This window comes from Polistes dominula, unplaced genomic scaffold (genome assembly GCF_049000335.1).
Source record: "Polistes dominula isolate Pdom_NZ unplaced genomic scaffold, Pdom_raw_medaka contig_17, whole genome shotgun sequence".
NCBI lineage: Eukaryota > Metazoa > Arthropoda > Insecta > Hymenoptera > Vespidae > Polistes > Polistes dominula.
This window is the reverse complement of record NW_028301049.1, coordinates 3,438,150-3,464,963: the sequence shown is the minus strand read 5'-3', so window position 1 is coordinate 3,464,963 and position 26,814 is coordinate 3,438,150. Positions and strand designations below refer to the sequence as shown.

At 29.3% G+C, this 26,814-nt stretch overlaps 8 protein-coding genes and 1 long non-coding RNA gene across 14 annotated transcripts in view; 6 read left to right on the top strand and 3 right to left on the bottom strand.

The window, feature by feature from the left end:
* Positions 1 to 4,304, top strand: part of rols (zinc-RING finger and ankyrin repeat domain-containing protein rolling pebbles) — a 32,098-nt gene extending 27,794 nt beyond the window's left edge. For all 3 annotated transcript variants that reach the window (XM_015323904.2, XM_089175547.1, XM_089175548.1), the window contains 4 exons: positions 62 to 357; positions 443 to 1,196; positions 1,267 to 1,686; positions 1,788 to 4,304. In XM_015323904.2, coding sequence (XP_015179390.2) covers positions 62 to 357; positions 443 to 1,196; positions 1,267 to 1,686; positions 1,788 to 2,090 — 1,773 coding nt within the window. In that variant the 3' untranslated portion in view covers positions 2,091 to 4,304. The remainder of the gene's footprint in view (positions 1 to 61; positions 358 to 442; positions 1,197 to 1,266; positions 1,687 to 1,787) is intronic.
* Positions 4,305 to 5,963: 1,659 nt separating this feature from the next.
* On the bottom strand, positions 5,964 to 10,435 carry ringer (tubulin polymerization-promoting protein ringmaker). The gene is made up of 4 exons (XM_015323988.2): positions 10,230 to 10,435; positions 6,759 to 7,112; positions 6,543 to 6,675; positions 5,964 to 6,152 (listed from the first exon to the last, which is right to left on the bottom strand). The coding sequence occupies exons 2-4, from the start codon at positions 7,091 to 7,093 to the stop codon at positions 5,970 to 5,972; spliced, it is 651 nt and encodes a 216-aa protein (XP_015179474.1). The 5' UTR covers positions 7,094 to 7,112; positions 10,230 to 10,435; the 3' UTR covers positions 5,964 to 5,969.
* Positions 10,436 to 10,907: 472 nt separating this feature from the next.
* Positions 10,908 to 13,202, top strand: LOC107067999 (tRNA methyltransferase 1). Its single transcript, XM_015323983.2, has 2 exons — positions 10,908 to 11,227; positions 11,496 to 13,202. Exon 2 carries the CDS (start codon positions 11,523 to 11,525, stop codon positions 12,996 to 12,998), a length of 1,476 nt encoding a protein of 491 aa, XP_015179469.1. The 5' UTR covers positions 10,908 to 11,227; positions 11,496 to 11,522; the 3' UTR covers positions 12,999 to 13,202.
* Positions 13,203 to 13,501: 299 nt separating this feature from the next.
* On the top strand, positions 13,502 to 16,096 carry LOC107068000 (aldo-keto reductase 1B). Of its 3 annotated transcripts, none has more exons than XM_015323984.2 (7): positions 13,502 to 13,632; positions 14,522 to 14,615; positions 14,708 to 14,875; positions 14,953 to 15,069; positions 15,150 to 15,551; positions 15,656 to 15,804; positions 15,865 to 16,096. In XM_015323984.2, the coding sequence occupies exons 2-7, from the start codon at positions 14,523 to 14,525 to the stop codon at positions 15,905 to 15,907; spliced, it is 972 nt and encodes a 323-aa protein (XP_015179470.1). In that variant the 5' UTR covers positions 13,502 to 13,632; position 14,522; the 3' UTR covers positions 15,908 to 16,096. The 3 variants fall into 3 exon arrangements, with proteins under 3 accessions (XP_015179470.1, XP_015179471.1, XP_015179473.1); XM_015323985.2 differs by having other exon boundaries at positions 13,518 to 13,632; positions 14,452 to 14,615; XM_015323987.2 differs by having other exon boundaries at positions 13,549 to 13,605.
* Positions 16,090 to 19,147, top strand: LOC107067901 (aldo-keto reductase 1B). Of its 2 annotated transcripts, none has more exons than XM_089175563.1 (8): positions 16,090 to 16,229; positions 16,309 to 16,480; positions 16,627 to 16,794; positions 16,898 to 17,014; positions 17,089 to 17,283; positions 17,356 to 17,553; positions 17,638 to 17,786; positions 17,876 to 19,147. In XM_089175563.1, the coding sequence occupies exons 2-8, from the start codon at positions 16,409 to 16,411 to the stop codon at positions 17,916 to 17,918; spliced, it is 942 nt and encodes a 313-aa protein (XP_089031689.1). In that variant the 5' UTR covers positions 16,090 to 16,229; positions 16,309 to 16,408; the 3' UTR covers positions 17,919 to 19,147. The 2 variants fall into 2 exon arrangements, 1 of the variants encoding a protein (XP_089031689.1); XR_016177642.1 differs by having other exon boundaries at positions 16,227 to 16,480; positions 17,876 to 18,006; positions 18,237 to 19,147.
* On the bottom strand, positions 17,983 to 19,601 carry LOC107068004 (uncharacterized). Its single transcript, XR_001475949.2, has 2 exons — positions 19,267 to 19,601; positions 17,983 to 18,463 (listed from the first exon to the last, which is right to left on the bottom strand). It is a non-coding gene; the product is annotated as an uncharacterized LOC107068004 (long non-coding RNA).
* Positions 19,602 to 19,860: 259 nt separating this feature from the next.
* Positions 19,861 to 22,517, top strand: LOC149031572 (aldo-keto reductase 1B). The gene is made up of 5 exons (XM_089175562.1): positions 19,861 to 20,074; positions 21,192 to 21,671; positions 21,752 to 21,958; positions 22,052 to 22,200; positions 22,295 to 22,517. Exons 1-5 carry the CDS (start codon positions 20,000 to 20,002, stop codon positions 22,335 to 22,337), a joined length of 954 nt encoding a protein of 317 aa, XP_089031688.1. The 5' UTR covers positions 19,861 to 19,999; the 3' UTR covers positions 22,338 to 22,517.
* A 1,022-nt stretch (positions 22,518 to 23,539) lies between these two features.
* Positions 23,540 to 25,240, bottom strand: LOC107068002 (uncharacterized). Its single transcript, XM_015323989.2, has 3 exons — positions 25,070 to 25,240; positions 24,518 to 24,837; positions 23,540 to 24,221 (listed from the first exon to the last, which is right to left on the bottom strand). The coding sequence occupies exons 1-3, from the start codon at positions 25,089 to 25,091 to the stop codon at positions 23,727 to 23,729; spliced, it is 837 nt and encodes a 278-aa protein (XP_015179475.2). The 5' UTR covers positions 25,092 to 25,240; the 3' UTR covers positions 23,540 to 23,726.
* Positions 25,241 to 25,343: 103 nt separating this feature from the next.
* On the top strand, positions 25,344 to 26,508 carry LOC149031571 (uncharacterized). Its single transcript, XM_089175564.1, has 3 exons — positions 25,344 to 25,636; positions 25,756 to 26,052; positions 26,126 to 26,508. Exons 2-3 carry the CDS (start codon positions 25,887 to 25,889, stop codon positions 26,353 to 26,355), a joined length of 396 nt encoding a protein of 131 aa, XP_089031690.1. The 5' UTR covers positions 25,344 to 25,636; positions 25,756 to 25,886; the 3' UTR covers positions 26,356 to 26,508.
* Positions 26,509 to 26,814: the final 306 nt, after the last annotated feature.

Below are 26,814 nucleotides of genomic sequence, written 5' to 3'. Positions count from 1 at the left end.
ATTTAAAATTCAAATGACTTAAGATAAGTATTAACTAATATATGATCTTTACTTTCGTTAGGCTATCTGGCTGACTTCAGCTACGGAATGTGTTTCCGCGGCACTGTGCACGCTACGTAATATTTATAGCCCTAATGTAAAAGTATCAAGATTGCTTCTGCTGGCAGGAGCATCACCGAATCACATCACAGAATATTTAGGCAACGCACCGGTACTTTGTATGTATGCTCACGAGGGTTCAGTCGAGATGGTGTCACTTCTTTTGGAATTTGGTGCCGATGTTGAACTGACTAACAGTCAAGGATGCACTGCCTTATCGCTCGCAGCAGCACGAGGACACTGTGATGTCGTTAGGAGGTATGAATTATAAGATTCTTATCTTTCTATAGAAATATAAAATCGTAAATGTCCTTCAAAAATATATTTAATAATTAATACACAGATTAGCCGCAGCCGGAGCATCGCTGGGCCACGTGGACATGGCAGGACAGTGTCCATTGGTTCATGCAGCAAGACACGGTAAATTATCCGTAGTTGGTTATCTCTTGGCATGCGATTGGCTCGTTCCCAGCGGTGGGAAAACTGCTGAAAACGGATCGTCAGAGATACGAAGGGAAGAAGCTGCACAACAAGCTGTTGTAGCTGCTGCTGCTCAAGGCCATGAATCAATAGTCGAATATTTGTTGGATATGGCCGAAGTGATAGTCGATTTACCGGATACGTTGATCGGTGAAACTGCATTGACTGTTGCTGCAGCAAATGGTTCAACCACAACAGTGTCGGCACTTCTTGCTCGTGGTGCAAGTCCATTGGCTGTTAACGCGAAAGGTCTCTCACCGTTGATGCTTGCAGCTAGGGAAGGCCATTGGGGAACTGCCGAAAGACTTCTACAAGGAACATTATCCAGTAGCACGGACACTGTGCTCGATGACGCGTTAACGCTTTTGGATCAACGCGATCTAGCTGGTCGAACTGCGCTAATGTTGGCTGCATCGGAAGGCCATATCAATCTGATTGAACTGTTCTTTGAAAAAGGATCCGTACTCGAAGCTAAAGACAACGAAGGTCTTACTGCTCTCTGTTGGGCTTGTGTCAGAGGAAGACTCAATAGTGCACAAAATCTTCTTGATCACAATGCTGATGTTAATACGAGCGACAACACTGGTAGAACTCCTTTGGATTTGGCTGCTTTTCAGGTAAATAAATAAAGACGATTGAACTTCTAGCCCTGTGTCAACCCTTTATTAATATGATTTTGTAATTTAGGGTAATCCAAAACTCGTACAATTGTTACTGGAAAAAGGAGCAGCTATCGAACACGTTGATCTACACGGTATGCGACCATTGGACAGAGCAATTGGTTGCCGTAACATACCAGTTGTTCAATGTTTCTTACGACGTGGTGCAAAGCTTGGACCAGCGACTTGGGCAATGGCAGCTGGCAAACCAGACGTCTTGTTAATACTGTTAAATAAACTTTTGGAAGATGGGAATGTTCTTTATCGAAAGAGTCGTTTGAAAGAAGCGTCACATAGATATGCCTACGCTCTGAAAAAATTCCCAGTCTCGCCTGAGGAAGACTGTCAAGGACAGGAACAGAATCATATGATGTTGCAGCTACAAAGTTTTGCGCAATTGAAATTAAACTTCTTGCTAAATCTCAGTCGGTGCAAGCGAAAGATGAACGTAAGATTTTGTTGATAATTAATCTAATTGTTTATATAGAGTGTTCTAAATTTGATTAGCATAACGATTAATATCTTGTAATGAAATTTGTTTAATTATAGGAAGGAGCAGAAGCCATTGAACTTGCCGAAGAAGCTCTGAAAGTTCGACCAACGTCTTACGAAGCTTTTTATGCTCGAGCAAAGGCTCGTGTTGACATTGGTTTGTTTGAGGATGCCATGTCTGACGTACAAGAAGCGCTTCATATTGCACCTGCTCAAAATCGACAAGATCGTCGTGTTTTAATAGTTCTAAGAGATGAAATATTGTCACGAATGGACGAAGTTAGCACGAACAAAGAATCCAGTGATTGCAATAATCGAACGCGTCTTCGTGCCTCCGTCGACACGCTCACGGAATTATAAATTTGTAATCATTATCTTTTTTAGATTATTAATACGTGAGCTTTTTTTTATTTTTTACAGTGGTATGAGTCCATTTATTTTTTCATTGAAATCTATATATATATTTAACCGTTTGCTCTACAGAGATATGCCTCGCACGTCGAGATGATTTTGTTTAAAAACTGCGAACGACGTGTACATCACGTAGATAGGCGTGGTGAACACGTGGTAAATAGATAGCAATATTGTAAAATGGAAAATAATAGTAAACTCAATGATATTGTTTTGACAAGTGCAATATTGTAGTATTGTACCGTGAAGTTAAATCGTAGGGCAAGTGGTTAAGAGTTGCGTCAGAGGAGGAGGAGGAGGAGGGGCGTAATAAGTCGTACGTGGTTGTCTTATTTTTTTTAATTTATTTATATTTATTTGTTTATTTTTATTCGCGTTAAAAGTGGTGTTTGTTTTTATATTGAAATATATTTAAGATTCTGTTTTGAAAATAATGTAACGAATCTAAATGAATTTTTCATTTGAAACAAAAGTTATGCTTATAACTTTGAAAACAAATGTGGCTCATATGTACTGTAAATTCAGACACTCAACACAATAGTTTAGTCGAAAATGAAATTTGACGAGTATCCGACATTAATGTTATATGAAAGAAAGAAAGAAAGAAAGAAAGAAAGAAAACGGAATGTGATTTATTAACTTATTAAATAATTTGAATGATTATTTTATTTCTTATTCGTTGCACGTATGCACGCGCGACTTGTTTTTTTTTATTTTATTTTATTTTTTTTTATTTTTTATTATTTTCGTACTGATTTTCGAATTCATATTTATGCGTAATAATTTGAGCAAAACTGCAAAATTGTTGTATAGTATGTCAGTTAATTAATGATAGTGAAAAAATAGTAAAGGGGGTTTGCCGAATAGACAAATTTGAGAAAACCTAAAGTATAAGCAAATGTTATTGTATTAACAATAATTAAGAAAAATGAAATTTTATTATTTTTAAATAATTAATTGACCGCGTGTAGAAAAAAAAAATGATTCGTGCACGCAAACTCATAACATATTCCTATATATTATAATAAAATATAATAATAATTAAAAGAAGAAAAAAAGTAAAGAAAATTAGCGTACGTAATAATAGTAATAATAATAATAATAATAATAATAATAATAATAATAAGATTATTTAATTACTTCGTTCAGTATTGAATTAACATAAACTAGATCAACGACGATCTTAATAATATAAATAAATATTCGTCAAACTTTTGTCAACGTAATTAATGAAAATATTGAAAATATAACAGTGTTAAGATTTAATCGAGAAAACAATTAAAATAAAAAAAAAAATTAAAAAAAATAGGAGAAGAAGAGTTTCGGTTCTTTTTCTTTTTTTTTTTATAAACATAGCGTGTAATTAATTATAATATCGTTTATTACATGCACACGACTAAATAATTTTATATTTATAAATGCACTTTTCTCTTGCCCGACGCTTACGATAATAATGTCCTTTCTTTTTTTTTCTTTTTTTTCTTAATTGTAATTTTATTTTTAATTTTATTTTTAATTTTTTCTTTGTATAATGTTATCTATATGTTATGTTATAAATATGCCAGTGCTTGTTAAAATAAGTATATTATATTGTTCGTCAAAATTATTATCAATATTTACGTGTATGTATTTACTTACATAAACACTGCCAATTACACATATGCACGCACATACACATCGTATACACGAAAGAACTATCAAGGTCACCTTACTTATGCAATATTATCCTCTTCCATATGTTATCATAATCATCGAATTCGCGTGATATTGATAAAAAAAAATTTTTTTTTTTTAAGAGAGAGAGAGAGAGAGGAAGGAAGATGGTGTCGACTAAATTGAGCGCCACGCGAATTCTAAGGGAAATTCGTGTCAGGCCACAGGTTACTTTGTATTGAGAAAAATAATTGAACGTGTCAGTCACTTGTGACTGACGTGGCCTAAACGTAATATCTAGTGTCAGTCATATATGACTGACGTGGCGCTTAACATGTTAAAATGGTATTTAAGAGTGTAGACGAATTACACTACAATAAACTATTATTATTATTATTATTATTAATTACTATTATTACAAATATTAGAGGGTGATCCTTATTTTGGGTATTTTTGAATTTTTATGCTCCCAGAGGCTCATATGGTTCGAAATAAACAAATATCCCCCAAGGTTTCCAGATTCAATCTCAATTTGAACCCTTGTCACACGGAAATGCAACTTTCTAAGAAAGATTAATTTAAAACGGATTGTGTGTACATTTTTCCATAATTGTTTGTTTATAATATCTCATTGATTGATAATATGAATACATAATTATTTGAATAATGTTCTTTAACAGTAAGCATAAGTCTTAACTTTGTTTAAAAAGAGAAAAATTAATAAACTGTTGTCGTATTTTTTTTTTATTTTTTTATTTTTTTTTATTTTTTTTTTTAATGTAAATAGAAATACAGAGTGTTTAAAAAAAAAAAAAAAATAATATAATTGTGAAAACTTAAGAAATATCGGAATAATTAATATACCGAATAAATTGATTATTTGTAACTACGTTTTACGCACGTTATATACGAATGAAGAATATATATATATAATTAAATATATAAATTCGTATATATTATATATAATGACATCAAAATACATAAACGTACGAACACTAGTAAATACTTTTATACAATCGAACGTAGTATATAACTAGATTTGCGTTTGGTCTCGCATTTTGGTGTCTGAGGCAATTATGTCGACAAGTTTTTTTTTTAAATAACTTTTTAAGTACACTTTGATTAATACTTTTCAATATTATATTTTTGCCCTCGTAAAAATTCGACGAGATTCATTTATAAAAAAAAAAAAAAAGAAAAAAAAAATCAGCAATATCACAAGATCGTATATATCGTTTGCATTAGCATTAACTTTTTGTATATTTTTATTTATTTATATAATTAATTATTTTGATTTTGGTTAAATAGAACACACCTAAAAATTCTCGTCAAAGCATTTTTTTTTTTTTAATGCATTACAATAAAAAAAAGAAAAAAGAAACCTTCGATTATGATATTTTTGAAAATATTTGTTATATGATTCAATATATTAATATATATATATATATATATATATATATATATATATATATATATATATATATATTTTTTTTTTTAGTTTGTTTTGCCTCATGAAAATACAATACAATATTTAGCGAAAAATGGAATATATCATTTTCGAATATGTTAGCATTATGTTTGTCTTTTTAAATTGTTATATTATTGTTATTGCTCATACAGCACAAATATAATTTCTGAAAATTGTTCAAATATTGTTCAAATATTGTTCAAAATGGAGATCAATATCTACAACATAATCGACAGAGAGTTCATATTTAAGTGTATTCGTCCTGATTATCACAGAAACGTACGTCGTTTTATATTTTGAAAGACTATAGTAATCGATCCAGCATTACAAAAGTCTTTTTTCCATTTAGATAATATAAAAACGTGACGTTTTGTAATTAGGTACTTTAAGATTTGACAGATCAAAGATCATCCAGGATCTTAACGATCAATGGTCGTACGTTTTTGTCATTCTTCGATCTTTTTCTATTTAAATAATCCATGTGTATAGGTAGGAATAAAAGAAAGAAGGGATTCCTCACGGAATGTGTAATCGATCGAAGAATGAAATAATAAAACGACCTTGAGGAAGCATTGTGAGGGACCCGTACGCAGGCATCAGAAAGAAAACGTTTCTACAAAAAAATCTGACGAAGCTTTTACGTGCATACTGCCTGGACGGGACAATATAGTTGTGTTCAAGATGAGAGAACAAAAATCGTATCTGGGCTAGTGACCTTTATTGTAAGTGTCCTTATTTTGGTATCCCTGGACGTATCCTGATTGATCAGGTAAATCCTTTCGTCCAGCTATACCTTTACCTTTCCCACTTTCATCGAAACGTTGTTTATGGGAACCAGTGTACCTGGTCACGTCTGTTAAACGGTCCACTGTTGAAGCTGCTTTACCTGCCTGTAATTCATTTTTTATTTCATATAAAATACTAAATATTATTCTAAAAATATGCATAAATTAATTACAATATTAGAGTTCAATTTTTAATCATTATTTATAAAAATATTTGATTTGTAAATATTTTTTAAAGTGTATTATTATTTACTTTCTTTGTAATTATTATAAAAATGCGCTAGAGCCTGTATGAATGCAACCCTCCAGACACACTTTGAAAATGTTGCTTGCGAGCGCCATTTACTGGGACGGAATTTGTTTGCAGTCAAAACTGTTTATACACGTGTGTATGACGGGTTGCCTATCTTTCAGGCAGAATATATTATATATTAATTCCGACCACTACGACACCCATGTCCAAATTAAATACGTCCGAAAAGGGTTAATACTTACATGGACTGATCCAGTAACACCAGGTGCTCCACAATTCGCCATTTTATTTTTCATTTCTGTTAAATCGACTTTCTTACTTTTAGCGAGTTCTTCGAGGAAGGCCTTGTACTGTTCGATCCCCAATTTCATTGATCTTCGAAAATGATTGAACAAATTAATTAATTGCAAGCTTTCGTAAGAAAATTCTGTTTAATTTGATTTCATCAAAATTATTACTTGTGTTTTTTGAAGTAAATCCCAGTATCCGTGGTTGTAATTTTTTTACCATCGATTACCTTAGCCTGTTTCATCCATTTGTCACTTTGGCTTAAAGTTATCAATTTGCCGTCGCTTTTAGGATCACCAAATTTCGAGAAAGCTTTGAAATTAGCTACAAAACTTCCAGCAGGTGAAGCAGCTGGACTACCTGGGGTTGAATTTCCTGCACTCGCTGTATTGTCCTCAATCTTCATATTTGCAACTTCATTTGTAACTGGTGTAACTACCGTTCCTTGTTCATCGATAGTTTCATTCTTTTCTTTCTCGATAGTACCGTTTTTTTCTGCCTCCATTTTACTTACAATTGTTTAACTGACAAAAAAATCATTTGTTTAACAGTTATAATAATTAGGGATCCTATATGAGGGATGCGCCATGTACATTTTTGGGGGACCGGAACTCGATTTTGCTCGCGAATGATTCAAACGTTGAAATAATTATGAAATAATGAATTGCATTAAATACAGAAAAAAATGAACTATATTTAATGATAAAATTAAAAATTTATATTAAATTAGAATAGGTTACACGAAAAAATTATTATAAATTTAAGCGGTCCACCAAAATTTTCAGCCAATGGCACATGAGCTGAATATGAATGGCGCAGCATCCCTCCTACAGGATCCCTAATAATAATGTTCCAATATCGACATCTACAAAATAACTTTGTAATCTTTGATATATCATTTGTTATCGATTAAAATCATTGAAGCTTCTTTTAATCTTTAAAAGAGACGACGACCTTTAAACCCTTTGAATGCTATAGACTCAATACAAAAGACTATAGACTAATACAAAAAGTAAATGAATTAATACTAAACATTTTAGGGGTAAAAGTATTCAACACTCAAAGGGTTAAACTTTGTTCGTTCCCTTATTAGTCGCAGTATCGATTCGATATCGTTTAAATTATCGCGTGCAATCAAGAAAAAGGTTCGTGCATGTTCAACCTATTTACATTAACACTCTCGTTACATTTTGTCTCAAATTTCTACTCTACTTTTGAACTAATTTAAACAAAGATGCTATCTGTATGCATATGTATAAGTAGGTACATAAAAATGAACATAGTTTACACTTTAAAAAGCAATCGAATCATCACGTGAATTTACGTTTAATATAATAATACAATAAGAGAGAGAAAGAGAGAGAGAGAGAGAATAAAAAAGACTAAAAAGTAAGAATGAAAATAATATAATATAATGATCGCGTATCAAGGACAACAGCTGTTTAACCCTCGAAGTGACGACACGTCTTTTTAAATAAATGATCATACGAGGATACAATTTCAGAATCGGCTCGTAACTTCAACCATATGTGTGTATATGTGTGTATGTGAATACGTGCTTATAGAATAGCGATATTTTCGAAAGAACTGTGTCGCGGATAAGTGATTATCTTATACACTGTATGACTGTATTGAAATCATGTCAATGTAAACTGTAAAACAGTGTAGAATAGAATTGTATATTTCTCGTATTTACTTCCCCGTTATTCGCATATTATGTTCTGTAAAAACCACATTAGATTGAATCGTTGCAAACTACTCGATTCGAAAAAATACCACAAAATAAAAAATAAAAAAACCTAGCTAATGTAAAATTTACTAGAAAAGAAGTTGATGCATCTAGGAAGGTCGTTTAAGTATCAGATTATTTCACACCTATAAATAAAGATTACGACTGTTTGTTCGTTAACGTGGTTAGCATCAAAGGTGACGTGTTATTAGGTAATACACTCGCACATCGAAATCGAACGATGTACTCGCCAACTTACTTGTTGATTCCCTTCTCTCTGTCTCTCTTTATCAGTAATCGTGAATAAAAAAAAAGATCGTGATGTCATCGAGTTCCTATCCACCGAATAAATGAATAATTAGATATTTCATTTGGAATGGAATGATTAAAGTTAAAGTTATAACACGTTATTGCAATATTTCAAATTATAATTACAGTAATAAATCATTTTCATTTATCATTTATAGTTACAGTAAATCATTTTTTTTTTTTAAGGTAAAATTATAGCACGTTATTGCAATATTTCAAATTATAGTTAAAGTAGTAAATGATTTTTCTCGTTTGTCCAAAGTTATTACCCTGTTACACAACTTTGACGCAAACTTGACATAATCTTGACATAATCCTGACGTAATTCGTATAGAATTGTATAAAAATAGAGCTAGCATCGTGCTAAAAGTCCCATACGTTTTGAACCTTGTAACATTTGACTTTCTAACCATTCAAATATTGAAGAAAAATGACTACCTTCTGTATAGATTTGTAAACAAACAAAAAATGACTAAAGAAAGTAACCCTTTATTTGTTTCCCGTTTTAAACGATTGGATGCACCAGCTAAGCGAGATGCAGTTACTCGAACGTAATTGGCAAGCTCGTAGAAATAACTTTTGGTCGTAAGACTTTAAAATAGGGATTGGGAAGGGTGGACAGGGTTGATTGTTCTTCTTTGGTTAAACGATAAATACGCTTGAAAGAAATAATGTAGAACTACATTTGTATTGGTGTCCTGTGTTTTTCTATCGGTGTATATACAAAGCTCAAGTTGGAAAGCTCTTGAACGCGCTTCTTTCCTAAGGGAGCATGTACCCCTCAGAGCGCATGTGTTTTATCGATCTACCCCAGCAGAAAGCACGCAGCCACCCTCCCATGTAATGGAAAAAGAAAGAAAGTGAGAGATGGAGAGAAGGCCAGAGAGAGAAAGATAGATAAAGTGTACATTTTTGAACCTGTTTTTCGAAACTCAGCGGTATCCAAAGTAAAAGCTCGTAATCTTTGATTTAATCAATGAAACCATCTTTTAATCATCGTTCATTCGATCTATGATCGAACCATACACATTTCTTCAAATGAAAGATTGTTAATAACGAAAAATCACGTGTTCTTAAAAACGTTCCACGAAAACATTTCTTTCAATGTAAAATGGTGTCACGAATAAGGGCGTGTATCGATATATGTGAATGTTTTTGACCTAGATTTTTGTTCCAATACTAGTATAATATAATGATTTTTTTTTTTTTTTATTTACATTTCTTTCTTAACTCGAGAGAAAGAGAAAGAGAGAAAGGGTATCCTTGAAAAAGAATTTACTGATTAAATAATATCTAATCTAAGCTACTCGAATAATTGTTATAACGAAGATGGAAGAAAAAAAATATTTACGTTATTTTCTTTTGCAGTGTATATTATATATCGCGTTTTCTAAATGAACACTATGCATATTATAAATAACGTCAGTAGAAATTTTATCTTCGACTATTTACGTGATCGTCTATTTGCGGATGACTGCAGTTCTGAAAAAAGATTCTATGTGTACATTTGTGTGGGTGTACGTGCTCATGTGTGTTGAACGTGTTAGATTATCATATTTGAAAAGATTAATGAAAAGAAATACGCATTAATGATTTGTTTCACCTTTTTAATCTTCCTTTCTTCGATTAAATGATAATGAACAAATTGTTTTGTATATTATTGTTATATTTTTTTTTTTTTTGGTTTTAGAAAAACCAATTTTCACAATATTTCTTTGTATTAAGTTAGGACACGCGTAACTTTTCGTAGTAACATCGATTAAATACCGGAGTATAGTTAATTCGCGCGATTCCAGCCAAGAGGAGACTAAGAACGAGACTGAACAACCATCGCTGACTCCATCTAGAACAATATCCCCACCTACAACCCTAACAGAACTTTGATTCCTTTATGTTGCGGAAGCTGCGAAAATTCCGCATCATGCGCAAATGTCTTTAAATTATATTTCAACGCATTATTATTTTTTTTTAATTTTTTTTACATTTTTAACTATTTTTCAACGAATTATTTAACAAATCAACTATATGGCACATCAAAATTACTTATTACGATAATAGCAAATATTTATTTGATGCTGCCAATTATAAAAATGTTAATTCACTACTTTTATCTGGGTCATGGAAAATGCGTCGTGTTTCAAGTGTTCCCCCACGTGTTAATATTTATTTATTTGCATTATTTATTTAAACAAATATTTAATATACTTATTTAATTATTTAACTGATTATTTTTATTATTAAATGACAATATTTTCTAGAAAATCACCGAGAATAAATCGCAGACAGTATTTCTTATCAATTTATTGATAACCGCATGGATTTTTCCATTATTCTATCTTATCTTGTAAATAAGTATTTACTTTGACGTGCTACATATTTAAAATCTTTAAATTAAATTCAAACTGATAATGTAAAATTTGAAATTAAAATGAAATTTAAATGACATTTTTAAATAAGCGATAGATTATTACATTTAAATTACGCGGATATCGATCTTGTACAATCGATTCCTTTCGTCCAATCACAAGCTACCTCTATGAGTATCGATATTTGCACCTTAACCTCACAAATATTGCGCTGGACAGGAACAACGAGCTGTAGGTAAGGAAAATATTTATATTATGTTTATTAAATGAAATTAATTACTTTATTTTATTTTATTTAATTTTATTTATTAATCATATCTCACAATTGAATGCAAATTATTTCTCAATTAATTGTAGCATGCATTAGATAGATTGTTTTCAATAAATCTTACATTTATTAATTAATATTTCAAAGTTCAGATTAGTGTGATGATTATAAACAGTTGCATGTATTTTTGTAGAGAATGACATTATTTTATATATTAATTAAAATATATTTTCAGGCTATCACATATTTCTTTCCTTTTAATATGGATGGTGAAAAAGCGACGAAGATAGCAAAACTAGAAACCGAGAAATACATAAAAGAAGGAGAAGCTGAATTATTGGTAATTTCTAAGAATGTATTTTATAATCCAGTACAAGAGTTCAATAGAGATCTCAGTATAGCTGTATTGTCACTTTTCGCTGAAGATCTGCGAGAATTAAACGAAGAGATAAATGTTAAATGTGATGGAGTGAAAAATTCAAATGATGGATCATGTTTTAAGAAAGATGGTATTACTATATTAGAAGCATTATCAGCGACTGGTTTGCGTAGCATTAGATATGCCAAAGAAATAAAAGGTATCAAAGAAATAATAGCTAATGATCTTTCGAAAGAAGCTCTTAAAGCGATGAAAGAAAACATTCGACATAATGGAGTGGAACATATAGTAAAACCAAGTCAAGAGGATGCTATCCTGGTCATGTACCAAAATAAAAGAAAAGGTTTCCATGCCGTTGATTTAGATCCTTATGGTTGTCCTTCGACCTTTTTAGATGCTGCAGTACAATGCGTAATAAATGGTGGAATACTTTTAGTTACGGCAACGGATATGGCTGTGTTAGCTGGTAACACACCAGAAACTTGTTATGTCAAATATGGCGCTATCTCTCTTAAAACTAAAGCCTGTCACGAAATGGCATTAAGAATTTTGTTACAACAGATTGCATCTCATGCAGGACGTCATGGTCGTTATATAGTACCACTGTTATCGGTCAGCGCAGATTTTTATATAAGAGTATTTGTCAAAGTTATCGGAAGCCAATTAAAATGTAAAGATAATGCTAGTAAAACAGGACTAGTATATCAATGTATTAGTTGTGAAAGTCTTACTATTCAACCTATAATGAAAGTAAACTCTAATAAATTTTCTAGGTCTCATTTAATTTCTGATAAAAATTGTAAATTTTGCAAAGGCGAACATTACGTTGCTGGTCCTATTTGGATAGCATCCTTGCACGACCAAACATTTGTTTCGCGATTATTGCATAATATAGATAATATGAAATTGACAACGAGAAAACGAATAAAAGGGGTATTAACTATGATAAACGAAGAATTAGATATACCTTTGTATTATACCCTTGACCGCATAATGTCTCTGGTCAAATGCATCACACCGCCTATGATATTATTCAGATCTGCATTATTAAATGCCGGATACAAAGTATCATATTCACATGCAAATAAATTCTCTATTAAAACTGATGCTCCCACTGATGTCATATGGGATATTGTACGTGCATGGGAAAAACTTCATCCGGCTAAAAGGCCAAAGGAAAACGTGCCAAATAAACATCAAGCCTTAAATATTTTGGATTCTCCAATGAAACTAAATATATCATTCGAGTTACATCCAGAAGCTAATCCATTTTCTCGACGAACTGGGCTATTAAGGTTTCCAGAAAATCCAGTCGAAAATTGGGGTCCTCTTACGCGTGCTAAAATGAATAACAATTAAATGAAAATGGTTTTTTTTTTTTTTTTTAAGCAAGACAACAAGAAATTCATTGAAAAACAAAAAGTGAGATATATATTGATAATAAAGAAAATATATTGTAATGAAATTATAATTACAAGATTTGTCATTATATGAAATGACTGAATTCAAACATGCATACATGTGTAGTTATTTTTATTACAATAAATGAATAATGTACAAATATTTGATATGTAAAAATAGAAATACTCGTACGATAATCAAGACTTAATCATTACATTTGTAAATATATAACTATACATGTAAACAAAAAATTACAAATATCATGCATAATTTTGTAAATTTGATATATATATATATATACATATATATTTTTTTTATTTCCATCTAAAATCAACGATTAAACATTACGTAAAATGTTATCGTTCATTTTAACTTTTGACACTATTACCACAATACCTAATATAATTGGACATAAGATTTATCACACGTCTATACATGTATACATTTACATCTATATACATCTACCAATAAATATACATATACAGTAAGAACATCGGTTCTTCCATCATTTTATTGCGAACAACGTTGCTTTGTAGTATTCTGCACGAGATCGTTACATAAACAGGTATTATTTTATCCTCGCATAAATCAGGTATGATAACAATTATATATATATATATATTCTTCAAAAATAATATTTCAAGCTTTTTCTAAATAATACAAAATATTAATAAAAAAAAATTAAAAAAAAAAGAATAAAAGAAACAAATTTTCAATAGTTAATAAATAAAGATTAAAAAGAGTATTAGAGCTCAAGTAAACAAAATTTGAGAAACATTGATTTACATAAAATATATTTTATTAAAAAAAAACATTGTAATTAAAGAATCATATTTATAGATTATAGAAAAAAATGTAATAGGAAAATTTTATTTCTATCAATATTTATGTTCGACATTGGATGTATATGATACATATAAATTACTATCCTATATGTATTAGATAACATCGCAAAAAAACACTTGTTGCGTAGTTATTATCTAGTAACATATAATGTAATTGAAATAACACTTCAATTATCGCAATTTATTTTTTTTTTTTATAATATCAAAATCTATCTATGTACAATGTGTTTTAAATTTGAAAGATCAAAATTATGTAATATTTTAAAAATTGATTGAAAAAGTTTGATCATGTAATTACGGAACACCTTGTATATGTATATACACGGTAAGTCAATTGATTTTCTATTAGTTTTGAATTCGTCCCTCTATCGGTACCATGGTATAAAATAAAAATTAATAACCATATAAAGATACATTAGTCTGAAATTCTTTCAAGGTTATCTTGTATTGTAAAAAATAATTCAATCTTATGTTATATCGTTCATTAAAATGATTTTTTTCATACAACAGTTACCTGATAGATTATTTTAGATAGTAATATATGTTTTGATTCACCTTTTACATAGATACATTTGATATAATCTTTTACACAATAATTTCATATTAATAATCATTGTAATCTCATCGATCGACAAGTATGGCAAAAGCATCTCCAGGAGTAGCACCAACTGTGACTTTGAACAATGGTACAAAAATTCCAGTACTTGGACTTGGTACTTGGCAAGGTGGTGTAAGTATTTTGAAACTTCAAATTCAAATATTCATCTAATTTATTAACAGTAAACATATTGTTAAAATTATTTTATTTTTTCTTTATAACAGGATGATCCAGAAATAGTCGAACAAGCAATTAAAGATGCAGTCGATGCTGGTTATAGACACTTTGATTGTGCTTATATATATGGAAATGAAGCAGTGATAGGGAAAGCTTTGAGAGAAAAAATTGCTGAAGGTGTTGTTAAAAGAGAAGATCTTTATATTACAACGAAGGTATATTATTATTATTTTTATATTAAGTTTCACATACCTAAATACATTGTATTATTTATTAACTTTTGTTATTATAGTTATGGAATACAATGCATAAAAGAGAAAAAATTGTACCTGCATGTAAGCAGTCGTTGAAAAATTTTGGTTTTGATTACATTGATTTATATCTTATACACTGGCCTGTGTCTTATGCGGTAAGACATTTGACTTGAGACATTTTTATATTATTGGTAGATGTTATTGATTTTAATGAAAGTGTTACATTTTGTTTTAGGACGATGCAGAAGGACTTTGGCCAGTCGATGAGAAAGGTAATCCTAAGTATGGACATACTGATTATACTACAACGTGGAAAGGCATGGAAGAATGCGTTAATTTAGGATTAACCAAAAGCATTGGTCTTAGTAACTTCAACTCAATTCAAATTGATCGTATACTTTTTATGGCAACCATAAAACCAGTAATAAATCAAGTCGAATGTCATATTAATTTGAATCAAAAGAAGTTAAGAGAATTTTGTGCAGCACGTAACATTGCTATTACGGCATATAGTCCTTTAGGTTCACCTATGCGTCCTTGGGCAAAATCTGACGATCCACAAGTTAACATCAATCAGACTGAAGAAATTGCTAAGAAATATGGAAAGACATCGGCACAAGTTATACTCAGATATTTGGTATTTAAATTGATATATATATATATATATATATATTTGTATATCGTTAAAAGAAACTTTTTATTTTGAAATATTTGTGTTTGAAATTAAATATTATTTTGCAGGTTGATATTGGTACCATTCCGATTCCTAAATCTGCTTCTAAAAAACGCATTCAAGAGAACATTAATATTTTTGATTTTAAACTTACTCCCGAAGAAATAGCGATTATTGATCAATTTGATTGTGGCATAAGAGTTTGTTCAGCTAAAGAGTAAGTTTATTATTATAAAAATATTCTTTTAATAATTATTTTATAAATATATTTTTGTAGGTTCGAGAAACACAAGGATTACCCATTTAATGTAGAATTTTAAGCATTTTATTTGATATAATTGTTTATATGATTTATTTTATTTTAATCAATAAATCAATATCAATAAATGATATTGTTATTATCAGTTATATATATACATATATATATAACTGATAATTTATATTTTTTAACAACTGATATTTATTTTATATTTATACATTTTTGTTAATAAATCTTATCTTTATCTTGATTATTTAATAAATTTACTAAGCAAAAAATTAAAAATAATAATAATAAAAGAAAAAGACATCTTATACTGGTATTGCGTTAGCATATTTTTTTATTTACATTTTGCAGTTTAAAATAACATAATTATCGACATGGTAAGATGATTATCAATATTCTTTTAAATTTATATCTTATATCTACAAAATGGTTATATAACACCTCTTTGATAAATAGCAGAGACGAATGATAGATAATACAGATTGAAAATAGCTGTGCAACTACATACTGTTAAACGTATCAATTAAAAGTTTGTTGAGGTTAATCATTTAAAAAAATGGCTGAAATTCCTTCCATAACACTTGCAAATGGATATAAAATGCCGATGTTTGCTTTAGGAACTTATTTGGTAAGATATTAACATTATATATTATACAATATATGTTTTCAATGAAATTAGGTTAGATTTCATTAGCATCTTGGGTGGGAAATTTGAATTGCTGAAACATTATCTTATTAATTACAATTCATTTAAAAAAAAAAAAAAAAAAACAGTCTCAACCGGGAGAAGTGGAAAAAGCTGTTATGGATGCTATTGACCTTGGATACCGTCACATTGATACAGCTTTCTTTTATGAAAATGAAAAAGAAATTGGTGCTGCGATACAAGCAAAAATCAATGATAAAACTGTAACAAGAGAAGAGCTTTTTATTACTACGAAGGTAAAATTTGAAAATAAATAATTACAAGCAAAAATAACAAATGTACAGAAATGTTCTCATTTTGATTTATTAAATCTATTTTATTTATATATTCGGATTATAGTTATGGAATAATCGTCACAAGAAAGAGAGTGTAGTTGTAACTTGTAAACAATCTTTAGAAAATCTTGGATTGACTTACATTGATTTATATTTAATTCATTGGCCATTTGCTTATCAAGTAAGTATACAAAATTGAAATATTATATTACAAATGTGTATTAACTAAAACATTTCATTCGTTTCATTCTTAAGGAAGGAGACGTATTAATACCTAAAGACAAGGATGGTAAACTTTTATTATCAGATACCGATTATCTTGAGACATGGAGCGGTATGGAAGAATGCGTTCAACAAGGATTAACTCGTAGTATTGGAGTCAGTAATTTTAATTCTGAACAAATAACTCGATTGGTAAAATCCGCTAAATTTATTCCTGTAAATAATCAAGTATGTATCAATACTATTTACTATGAAGTTTCTTCATTTTTCATAGTTTATTAAATTTGTATTATTTTTTAGGTCGAAGTTAGCGTAAATCTTAATCAAGAAAATTTAATTAATTTTTGCAAAAAGTATAATATCGTAGTGAGTGGTTATTCGCCTCTTGGAAGACCTGGAAATAGATTAGGTATTAAAAATTCTTTGGATAATCCAGTAATTATTAATATAGCTGAAAAATATAAAAAAACATCAGCACAAATAGCGCTTCGATATGTTGTAAGTTTATCATTGTGTATGGTAATATTTTTCTTTAACGTGTTAATATAAATATCAATTGAAGGAATAATAATAATATTTTAGTATCAACAAGGTGCAGCAGTAATTGCTAAATCGGTAACTAAAAGTAGAATTAAAGAAAACATGGAAATATTTGATTTTGAATTAACAAAGGATGAAATGACTGCTATAAAAGCGATTGGTACTGGTGAAAGAGTAGCACCATTAGCAGAGTAAATATAAAATATCTCTAATTAAAATATAAACCTTTATCAATGTATTGATTAATTAATATATTTTTCTATATCATTTTTTCTTTCAGAGTACAAGGTCACAAATATTATCCATTTTCTATTCCATTTTAAAATTCATGGAATATAGAGAGATATATGATAGTTTTGCAGAGAGCTCTGTTAATCTATTCATTCATTTTAATTTCTTCTTGTTTTCGAGGTAAATAATTTGTAAGTTATGTTTTAATTTTATTTTATAATCAAGTAAAGTATAATACAAAAATGAAGGATAATATTATAAAGTCATTAACACTACATATATAATATAACGAATTCAAATGACTTTATAAAAATTATAATTATAAATATTGTTTTATCTATCATTTAAGATAATATCAAATTGATTATTTAAAAAAATGAATTGAATGAAATATATGATTTATATGTTAGATTCTCAGACTGAAAGAACAATGTGAGAACCCTTTTTAAGGATGATTTTATCAATCAACTTGCCAAATTATCCATTCTCCCTCTTTCTGTCTAATCCCCCCTTCTTCCGTCTCTTACTAATGTGAACAAGGACAATGTCTTTGTTCTTAATAAATCAAGAGAGACAGAGCCAAATTTATTTGTAATAAAATCGTACCAATGATGGGTACTTTCCATTGTTTCCTGTTCTGTAAATGTAACAGCAAGGTTATTTCAAATCTAATTGAAGTTTGATAGTTGAAATACATTTAAAATCATGAATATGTTAAAAAAAGTAACATTTTATTCTTCGAATAATTAAGACTGCTGATAAGTGAGCAAATAACCAATGTAAAAAAGAAAAAAAAAACGAACTACCATAAACCACGTTCTTTGTTATCGACGTACATTCGTCAAAATTATCTTTAATGTTACAAAGTGATAATAATGTTAAAATAACTTTTATATTTTTATCGCTTCTTTTTGTTACCACCGATATTACACGTTAAATTGTTAAACAAAGTATGCAGTACTATTTTGTTAACAAAAATAATAAAGCAATTGATTTGTTTGATAAGTCACGTAGAAATGAAATTTCTACACGTTTGTGTATTCTGTAAGATTTTTACGAATACGTTTGAATGATATTAACTCGTAAAATATTTTGAAAATAATTTGAAATAATTGCAAACGTTATTAACATTTTTCAAAATACTTTTAAACAATTGTGAGCGTCATACTTCTTTTTTCATCGTTATATGTACAATATTATTTACTTTTCTATTAGACTGTCGTCAAATATTTAACAATTTTCAATCAATAAAAAAAAAAACAATATTTATAATTATTATTATTATAGTAAAAGAAAATTAAAAAAAAATCAATAATCAAAATTAGTGTTTAACTTGTACCATCTTGAAGAAAGAAGTATAGCAAAATATATGAGGGTGACCTTGATTCCTCCCACTTTAATATGAAATGGACTAAAGAAGGGTTCCCCTAATACACTCACACATATATTACATTGACAGTAGTAAAGGATAAAAAAAGAGGGCTTCATCCTTTGATGGTCTACCGCTCCAACTGGCATTATAGAATTCTTCTAATAGCTATTCACTACTATCATTGGTAGTAGCATCCGTTCTGTACTTTTCCATACTGTTCTCTTACAAGAATTGACCAGTTTCTCTGCTAAGCACAAGGAAATCTTTATACGCAATATCTGACGTATGATAAACAAGGAAATTATTGTTACGTAACATCTTACTAGTATACTCATCATTGTATTATATATTATACATTTTTTGTTTAAATCTGAATCATAAGAACGAATAATTTTCTATTAATGTTAAATAAGCAGTCTTTAAAAAGAAGCTATATATATATATCAACAATCATTTGAATTGATTGTAATAATATATATATATATTATAGTTGTAAATAAAATAATGTTTATGTTAATGTTTGCTCTATATAATATTAAAGCATAGGATTAATTGAGAAATTGGGTGGGGAGTATCGCAAATAGAAAGAGTGGGGTGATCGAAATCAGAACGTTTATAAATACAACACGCAATGTGCCGCTGCGCTTTACTCGTTATTGGCATTTTCGCGAAGTATATTCTGTCGTTGACGTAGCATACCGTTTATACTATCATATCCTTCAAATTGTTTAGTATTTTCTATAACGAATAATTTCGTTAAAGAATAGAGATATTGTTCAATTAAAATAATAAACAAGAAAAATGGTTTTAAACGTACCAAATGTTAAATTTTACAACGGTAATACTATTCCTCAATTTGGACTGGGTACATGGAAGGTACGTTATCACCAAATTAATTTTCATTATTCTTAAGACATTGATAATATATAAATATTATTATACTTTTTCTAACATAATAATTCGAAGTTTCAAATCAAATTAATTTTATAATACAAAGTTTTTATTCTTTTATGACATTGAATATATATTATTATTATTATACTTTTTCTAACATGAATAATTTGAACCATTGAAAAAAAAATATATATTTTGTTTATATTTCTTAATAATATACTATATATGTGTATGATAATAATATATATGTGTAATAGTAATTAAGATTTTCTTATGGTAGAGAAGATTCAATCAAGGTCACTTTTATTACGTATTTAAAGACTATATAATCGAATTATCAAATGATTATTATTGCGGTTACAATTTAATTTTCTGATAAACTGCGATTATGAATACAAAAGCAAAGGAAAAAAAATGTATTATTTAATAATTATGGATTTGTATTTAGAAAACAAAATAATTATCTTAGAAACGTTATAGATGTATTTTATATTTTCAAACTATCTATTAGATTCAAGGAAAAAGAAATTTATTTATCAATTTTATATAATATAATTAAATATAGTTACAGACACAATATGTATTATGTTAGGAATATTGAAATGTCATTTAAATATAAAATGAATGCTTATCTTAATTGTATTTATACTAGGTATACCACCATTTTCAGTATATCTATTTCTACCACATTAGTCAAAATGACTGGTGTATAAAAAAATGCTTTTTGAGCCTTCCAGTCTTTATTTACTCTTCAAAAATAACAAAAAATATATTTAACAATAATAATTTTAATAGATAAATGGATTTATAGACATATTTAAATATTTACAGATATCAAATGTTACATGAAGTAGAAATTTTGAATTAAAATGGCGCGACCAGTTAAAATGACTGGTCTGGTTTATCTAGTGTTAAATAATTATAATTAAGAATACGCTAAGAATATATTTGAAAGTTTTATAGTTTAGAAATGAGACATTTAAAGGCTAACGCTGAGTTAACCTATTTTTATTCTCTGTGATGAAATTCTTGTTGAAGTTTTATTGCATACTTTTGATTACGCTCTTCTTTTGGGTCATAATATTTGAATGTTTTGCAGTCAAAACCCGGAGAAGTTACTCAAGCTGTAAAAGATGCTATAGATGCTGGTTATCGGCACATTGATTGTGCCCACGTCTACGGTAATGAGAAAGAAGTTGGAGAAGCTATCAAAACCAAGATTAATGAAGGAGTTGTCACTAGAAAAGATTTATTCATTACCAGTAAACTTTGGAATACTTACCACAAAACTGATTTAGTTGAGCCTGCGCTTAAAACTACGTTGAGCAATCTTGGTCTGGAGTACTTAGATCTTTATTTAATTCATTGGCCTATCGCTTACAAAGAAGGGGATGACTTATTTCCAAAAAAATCTGATGGTACTCCTGACTTTAGCGAAGCTGATTATATTGATACATGGAAGGGTATGGAAGGTGTATTAAAAAAAGGATTAACTAAGAACATCGGTGTCAGTAACTTTAATTCGGAACAGATTACTAGATTACTTAGTAACTGTACTGTTAAACCGGTAACCAATCAAGTACGTTGAATTTTTTGAATAATTACTTAAACAAATTTATATTTGAGATTGTTAATAATTGAAATATCTTTTTTTTTCAGATCGAATGTCATCCGTATTTAAATCAAAGAAAATTGTCTGATTTCTGTAAAGAAAAAGAAATTGTCATTACAGCTTATAGTCCTTTGGGGTCGCCGGATAGACCATGGGCCAAGCCAGATGATCCTAAATTATTGGATGATGCTAAGTTAAATGAACTTGCAAAGAAATATAAGAAGACAGCAGCACAAATTCTTTTACGCTATCAAGTAAGTTGTATTCGATATTTTGTTTCTTTCATAATTGTAAAACAAACAAATATTGAATATTGTAATAAATATATATTGCATTGTATATTTTAGTTGGATCGTGGACATGTAGTTATTCCAAAATCCGTAACCAAATCACGTATCATCGAAAATAGTAATATTTTTGATTTTAAACTTACGCCCGAGGATATTGCCTACATCGATACTTTTGATTGCAATGGAAGAATCTGCCCGATGACGGGGTAAATTTATTCTTTTTTATATTTACATGTATTAATATTATTACGTATTACGTATTACGTATTACGTATTAATATTTGATTTGTAATTTTTCAGATCCGAGGCTAGTCCTTATTACCCATTCGCCATACCTTTTTAAATAATGCTGCAAATTAAACGAGATTTGTTTCAGTCGTAGTTCAAACGACTAGATAAAACTTTATCTAAAAGATATATATAATTCAAATTATTTTCTTAGTTACATCCACGCATAAATGTTCGTATTTTTCTACGCATGTATTTTTCGATAATTATAAAAAATAAATTTTCATGAAATAAATATCTCGCATCACGGGTGAAATGTTCCGGTAGTATAATCCAATTTGATATTACTCGTATTGATAATATTACAATGTTATTTGATAATATTGAACTGTTAAACCAAAAGTATTGTTTAGAAAGAACAATGTAAGTTTACTTTATGAAACAATGATCGATATTCAATTGCAACAACAAGAGGAATTATTCTCGTTGCTGTCTTCGCAACCGCAAGAACAACATTCGCAGTATTCGTCATCGCTGTCACTGCTGCTTATACAATTACGCGACAACGATTTTGCTACAGGTTGATATCCTTTATCCAATGGACAAGATGGTACGACTCCACATCTACAGGGTACACTGGATAATCCGAATGCACATTTACCTTTGCAATTGCATTTACATTCATTTTTATTGCGTATCAAATTGCATTTTTTGCACGACGATGACGATATATAAGAATTATTAGATGTAACCTTGTAGTTGCAAGGTGCTGTTGGACATACTAAAACATACATGAAAGACTTGTGAATGTTCCGAGTAATGTTAAGAATGTTTTCTGATTTTTTTTCTCTTAACAATTAGAAAATAATAGCATACTTGACTTCATTATAGCACAAGGAGGAAGATCACAAGGAAGATTAACCGAGCAAGGATTTTTCACTGCTGTTGATCCATGCAAATACTTTGAGTACGACAAAATGGAATGGCACGAAATTTTGCATTTATCATTTTTTATTCTTTCATTATCTTGTTGCGAAAATTGAGCATAATTTGATTTCAAAGGACATCCGTTAGAAGGGAATATTTGTGTATTCTTCAAAGATTTAGCCGATTTTTTTGTCATCGAACCAATTTCATAATTATTCTTATTAGGACAAATACATGCTTTTGATTCCTACGGTAGAAATTAATTTGTGTAATAAATATAATTAAGATGAAGATTTTGAAACACCCTAAAGAAAGAAAGATTTATTAACGTACGTAATTTTGGTCGTTAATTGAAGCTAATTTCTTATTTTTTTGAATGGCAGTCTGTTCATTTGAAATCTCAGTTCGTTGGTCTTTGAATTTTTTTAAAGAAGCTTTTTTATTTTCTTTGTTATTTTCATTCTTGGGTGATTTATCTCGTGCGGTTTGATTAGAAGTTGTTAAAGCGGTCGTTGAATCTATAGAACTCTGAAAAAAAAATAATAATAATTACAATTGTTCGTCTTTATTTTTATCTTTATACTCTTCCCTTTGTTTTTTGCGTCAAGAATAATATTTTCAATTGAAAAGAAAAACTAACATCACTCATCTTCCTAACAAGTTCCTTCTTTAATCGTTGCACATTGTTCTTGTAAAACTGTAAAGCACAATGCATCCTCCTCTCATTACTTTCCAGATCCTGAATACGTTTCAACATCTTATTGTTACCAGAAATATTTTGAAATTCTTTCGAAGCTAGCAAACGATCCAATTGTTCCGCATACAAAGTCTCTTTTTCTTCCAATACTGTTATACAATTTTTTAACTCTAATTCGTCTTTAGCAAGCTGATGAATCTTTGTCAAACAGATGAGATCTTCCGAATGAATAGAATGCAAACTTGTACTTTGATAACTACGAATTTCTTTTTCTATTTCGTTAACGTGATCGTTCATCTCCTTGTTTTCCAATTCGAGAGATTCCAACTGCATTTCGGTTTCCTCTAATTTAATATCAGCGTCAATAATTTTGTCCTAATACGAGAAACGATATAAAATAAATCAAATATTGATTTAATAGCGTATACCAATTGATTATAAATGATATAATTTTGATGCATTGCAATATTTATAGTACTGAAATAAGAATTTGTTAATTGCGAATGCAAAACCTGTAATATGAACAATGGAAATACGACAAATTATAAACTTTGTAAAAACGATAGATGTTATATTTTCCTTTTATTTTGTTCTGTTTGTATGTTGTTCTTCATACTGACGAGATTTATTACCCCGTAATCGTCGTATGTTGAATTTCAATCGGGTCGTACGTGCAACTCCGTCGTCTCCTTGTTGAGATCCTTAATGGTACTCTTCAAATTACGAAGCAACTTTTCAGTAGGGTCTAAATCGGGCGACAGCTTGTTCATAATTTGACGAATTTTGCAAAAGGGTGCATCGTCGCAGTCTTTTCCAGAGACCCACATGTTATAAGCCATAAGTGCTGGTATGGATCTTTCCATTGTAGTGATTTTTTCCCTCAGATATCTGTGTCGTCCTGTTAAATCGCAATGACGTTCTTCTATACTAGCTGCAATCTCTTCCAGATTTGATTTCGACTGTCTGTTCATTTTTGTCTCGGATTTGCTATCTGTAAAATGTTCATTTCAAGCTTTCATTTTTGATTTATTGCCATGTAACATATATTTTCGCAAAAGAAAAAAAAGAATAAAGTGCATACATAAATTTGTAAATATATTAAAGGTATTAAACAATCTGTTTGGTAAAGAAAAATCAAATCAACCGATTTGATTATGTCATTTTATTTCAAATGCTGTTATTAGATAAATTTTTGTTGTATTTATTTAAATAAGGTTACTTACAATTTTTATACAACATTGCCATAATTTATTAGTTGCGTTAACGTGAAAATAATGATCAAAATTGATAATAATTCGAAAAGTTAAATCGTTAACTTGAAAAATTTGGATACGTTGGTTTTGTCAAAAAGCCATGAAAATATGCATATGCATGTTAAAGATTGTAAGATAAATTAGCGTTAAATTCAATGTTTATAAAACAAATTAAATAATTTTAAATGAAATGACATTACCAACAAACGAATAGGAAGATTTTATCGAATAAAATGCGCGAATTTAATTCGACGAAATAACATGAATGAAATTCGAGCGGTTGTCATACTCGATTCTTAATAAACATGATATAATAATAACGATAATAATAAGAGTAATAATTATGCAATTAACGCCATAATCCACGCGATGTCGTCCAGAGATATCGCGTTTCACGTTAAATGAGATAATTGGCAGAAAAAATATATATTGCATATTGGAAAAATCAAATTTGGCGAATAATTGTGGATAAACGAAAAATCTGGAGCAAATTCGTGGATGTAATAAAGATGCTGTCTCTTCTTCCCCGAAATTGAAGTAAGTTTCTTTTGCATTATAATGACTATTTTTCAAATAATTTTCTTTGAATTGTAAGCTGTCATTATTTAAATTGTAACTTATAAATTTTAATTGTAACTTATTATTATAATAATTAGTCGGTATGATAAATGGATCGACCTTGTGCGTCAAAGGAACGAAGAAGATGATAAAACCTCATTAACTAGTGTATCAAGCACTGTTCAGGATAGCATTTTAAGTACACAATCGCAATCAATACGATCGATTTATGATAAACAAAAAGATTTCGATAGTAATCATGTACTGCAACGGTCAAGTGGTGGTCGAGCTTTTAGTTATCGAAAAAAAAGCTTCCTTTGGAAATGGGATTTTTAGTGCACCAGCAGGTGTTAATCCCCATCACGTTGGTTCCTCGATTGTTAGACGGAACACAGGTGTTTTTTTATTATTTATTTAAACTCCTCAATTACTATGGTGTACTAAATTGTTTGATTTTGGTATTTTTAGGTGGTTCTCGACTAATATTTATTTGGCCACAGAAAATACGTACAAGAGGAAGATTGTTGACCATTTTGGCACCATTAATGCATGGTATTTTGATTGGTTTATTATGTTTGGATGCTGTTCATCTTTGGCCTGGTGAATTCTTACCCACATCACTTCCTTCAACAACTCCCATACCTTTGCCACCTGTTAAATGTAACGTCATCGAACCATCCTGGTTCGATAATAATTGAAAATGAAAATGCAACAAATTCTTTCTAAAAGAACAAACTAAAAAAGTAAATTAGATGCAAACAACTATATGTGTTTCTCTTGGATTTCATTTATATTTATTTATAAAATAAATAGATAAATGGATATGAAATATAATACATCACAATAATGCAGTTAATCTGAATTAAACGGATAAGAAATAATATAATTAATTTTTCATTCATTTTATATTATCTTTTTTCTAATTATCATTCAGTCCGTGAATGATATAATATCGTATTAAACTATAACGAATTAAGTCTCCCTCTCTTTTGTAAAATTTATTAAAAATCTTCAAAGTTAAATCACTTTTATTTAACACGTACTATTGCCATTATGATTATTATTATTATTATTATTATTATTATTACTACTATGTAAAGTATTCACCAATGAACGTTTCCGAGAATGTCGTTAGTGTGACACTGAATCTACGTGAT

Bases quoted from the DNA above. Each gene is read 5' to 3' on its own strand.
- LOC149031571 (XM_089175564.1), top strand. From the start codon at position 25,887: ATGATAAACAAAAAGATTTCGATAGTAATCATGTACTGCAACGGTCAA. The intron at 26,053-26,125 runs GTGTTTTTTTAT...TGGTATTTTTAG, and splicing joins GATTGTTAGACGGAACACAG to GTGGTTCTCGACTAATATTT.
- LOC107067901 (XM_089175563.1), top strand. From the start codon at position 16,409: ATGGCTGAAATTCCTTCCATAACACTTGCAAATGGATATAAAATGCCG. The intron at 16,795-16,897 runs GTAAAATTTGAA...TTCGGATTATAG, and splicing joins AGCTTTTTATTACTACGAAG to TTATGGAATAATCGTCACAA. The intron at 17,787-17,875 runs GTAAATATAAAA...TTTTTCTTTCAG, and splicing joins AGAGTAGCACCATTAGCAGA to AGTACAAGGTCACAAATATT.
- LOC107068000 (XM_015323984.2), top strand. From the start codon at position 14,523: ATGGCAAAAGCATCTCCAGGAGTAGCACCAACTGTGACTTTGAACAAT. The intron at 14,616-14,707 runs GTAAGTATTTTG...TCTTTATAACAG, and splicing joins TTGGTACTTGGCAAGGTGGT to GATGATCCAGAAATAGTCGA. The intron at 15,070-15,149 runs GTAAGACATTTG...ATTTTGTTTTAG, and splicing joins ACTGGCCTGTGTCTTATGCG to GACGATGCAGAAGGACTTTG.
- LOC107068002 (XM_015323989.2), bottom strand. From the start codon at position 25,091: ATGGCAATGTTGTATAAAAATT. The intron at 24,838-25,069 runs GTAAGTAACCTT...AACATTTTACAG, and splicing joins GGCAATGTTGTATAAAAATT to ATAGCAAATCCGAGACAAAA. The intron at 24,222-24,517 runs GTACGACCCGAT...TTCTCGTATTAG, and splicing joins AGGAGACGACGGAGTTGCAC to GACAAAATTATTGACGCTGA.
- LOC107067999 (XM_015323983.2), top strand. From the start codon at position 11,523: ATGGATGGTGAAAAAGCGACGAAGATAGCAAAACTAGAAACCGAGAAA.
- LOC149031572 (XM_089175562.1), top strand. From the start codon at position 20,000: ATGGTTTTAAACGTACCAAATGTTAAATTTTACAACGGTAATACTATT. The intron at 20,075-21,191 runs GTACGTTATCAC...AATGTTTTGCAG, and splicing joins TTGGACTGGGTACATGGAAG to TCAAAACCCGGAGAAGTTAC. The intron at 22,201-22,294 runs GTAAATTTATTC...GTAATTTTTCAG, and splicing joins AGAATCTGCCCGATGACGGG to ATCCGAGGCTAGTCCTTATT.
- ringer (XM_015323988.2), bottom strand. From the start codon at position 7,093: ATGGAGGCAGAAAAAAACGGTACTATCGAGAAAGAAAAGAATGAAACT. The intron at 6,676-6,758 runs GTAATAATTTTG...TCATTTTCGAAG, and splicing joins ATTTACTTCAAAAAACACAA to ATCAATGAAATTGGGGATCG. The intron at 6,153-6,542 runs GTAAGTATTAAC...AATGAATTACAG, and splicing joins GTGTTACTGGATCAGTCCAT to GCAGGTAAAGCAGCTTCAAC.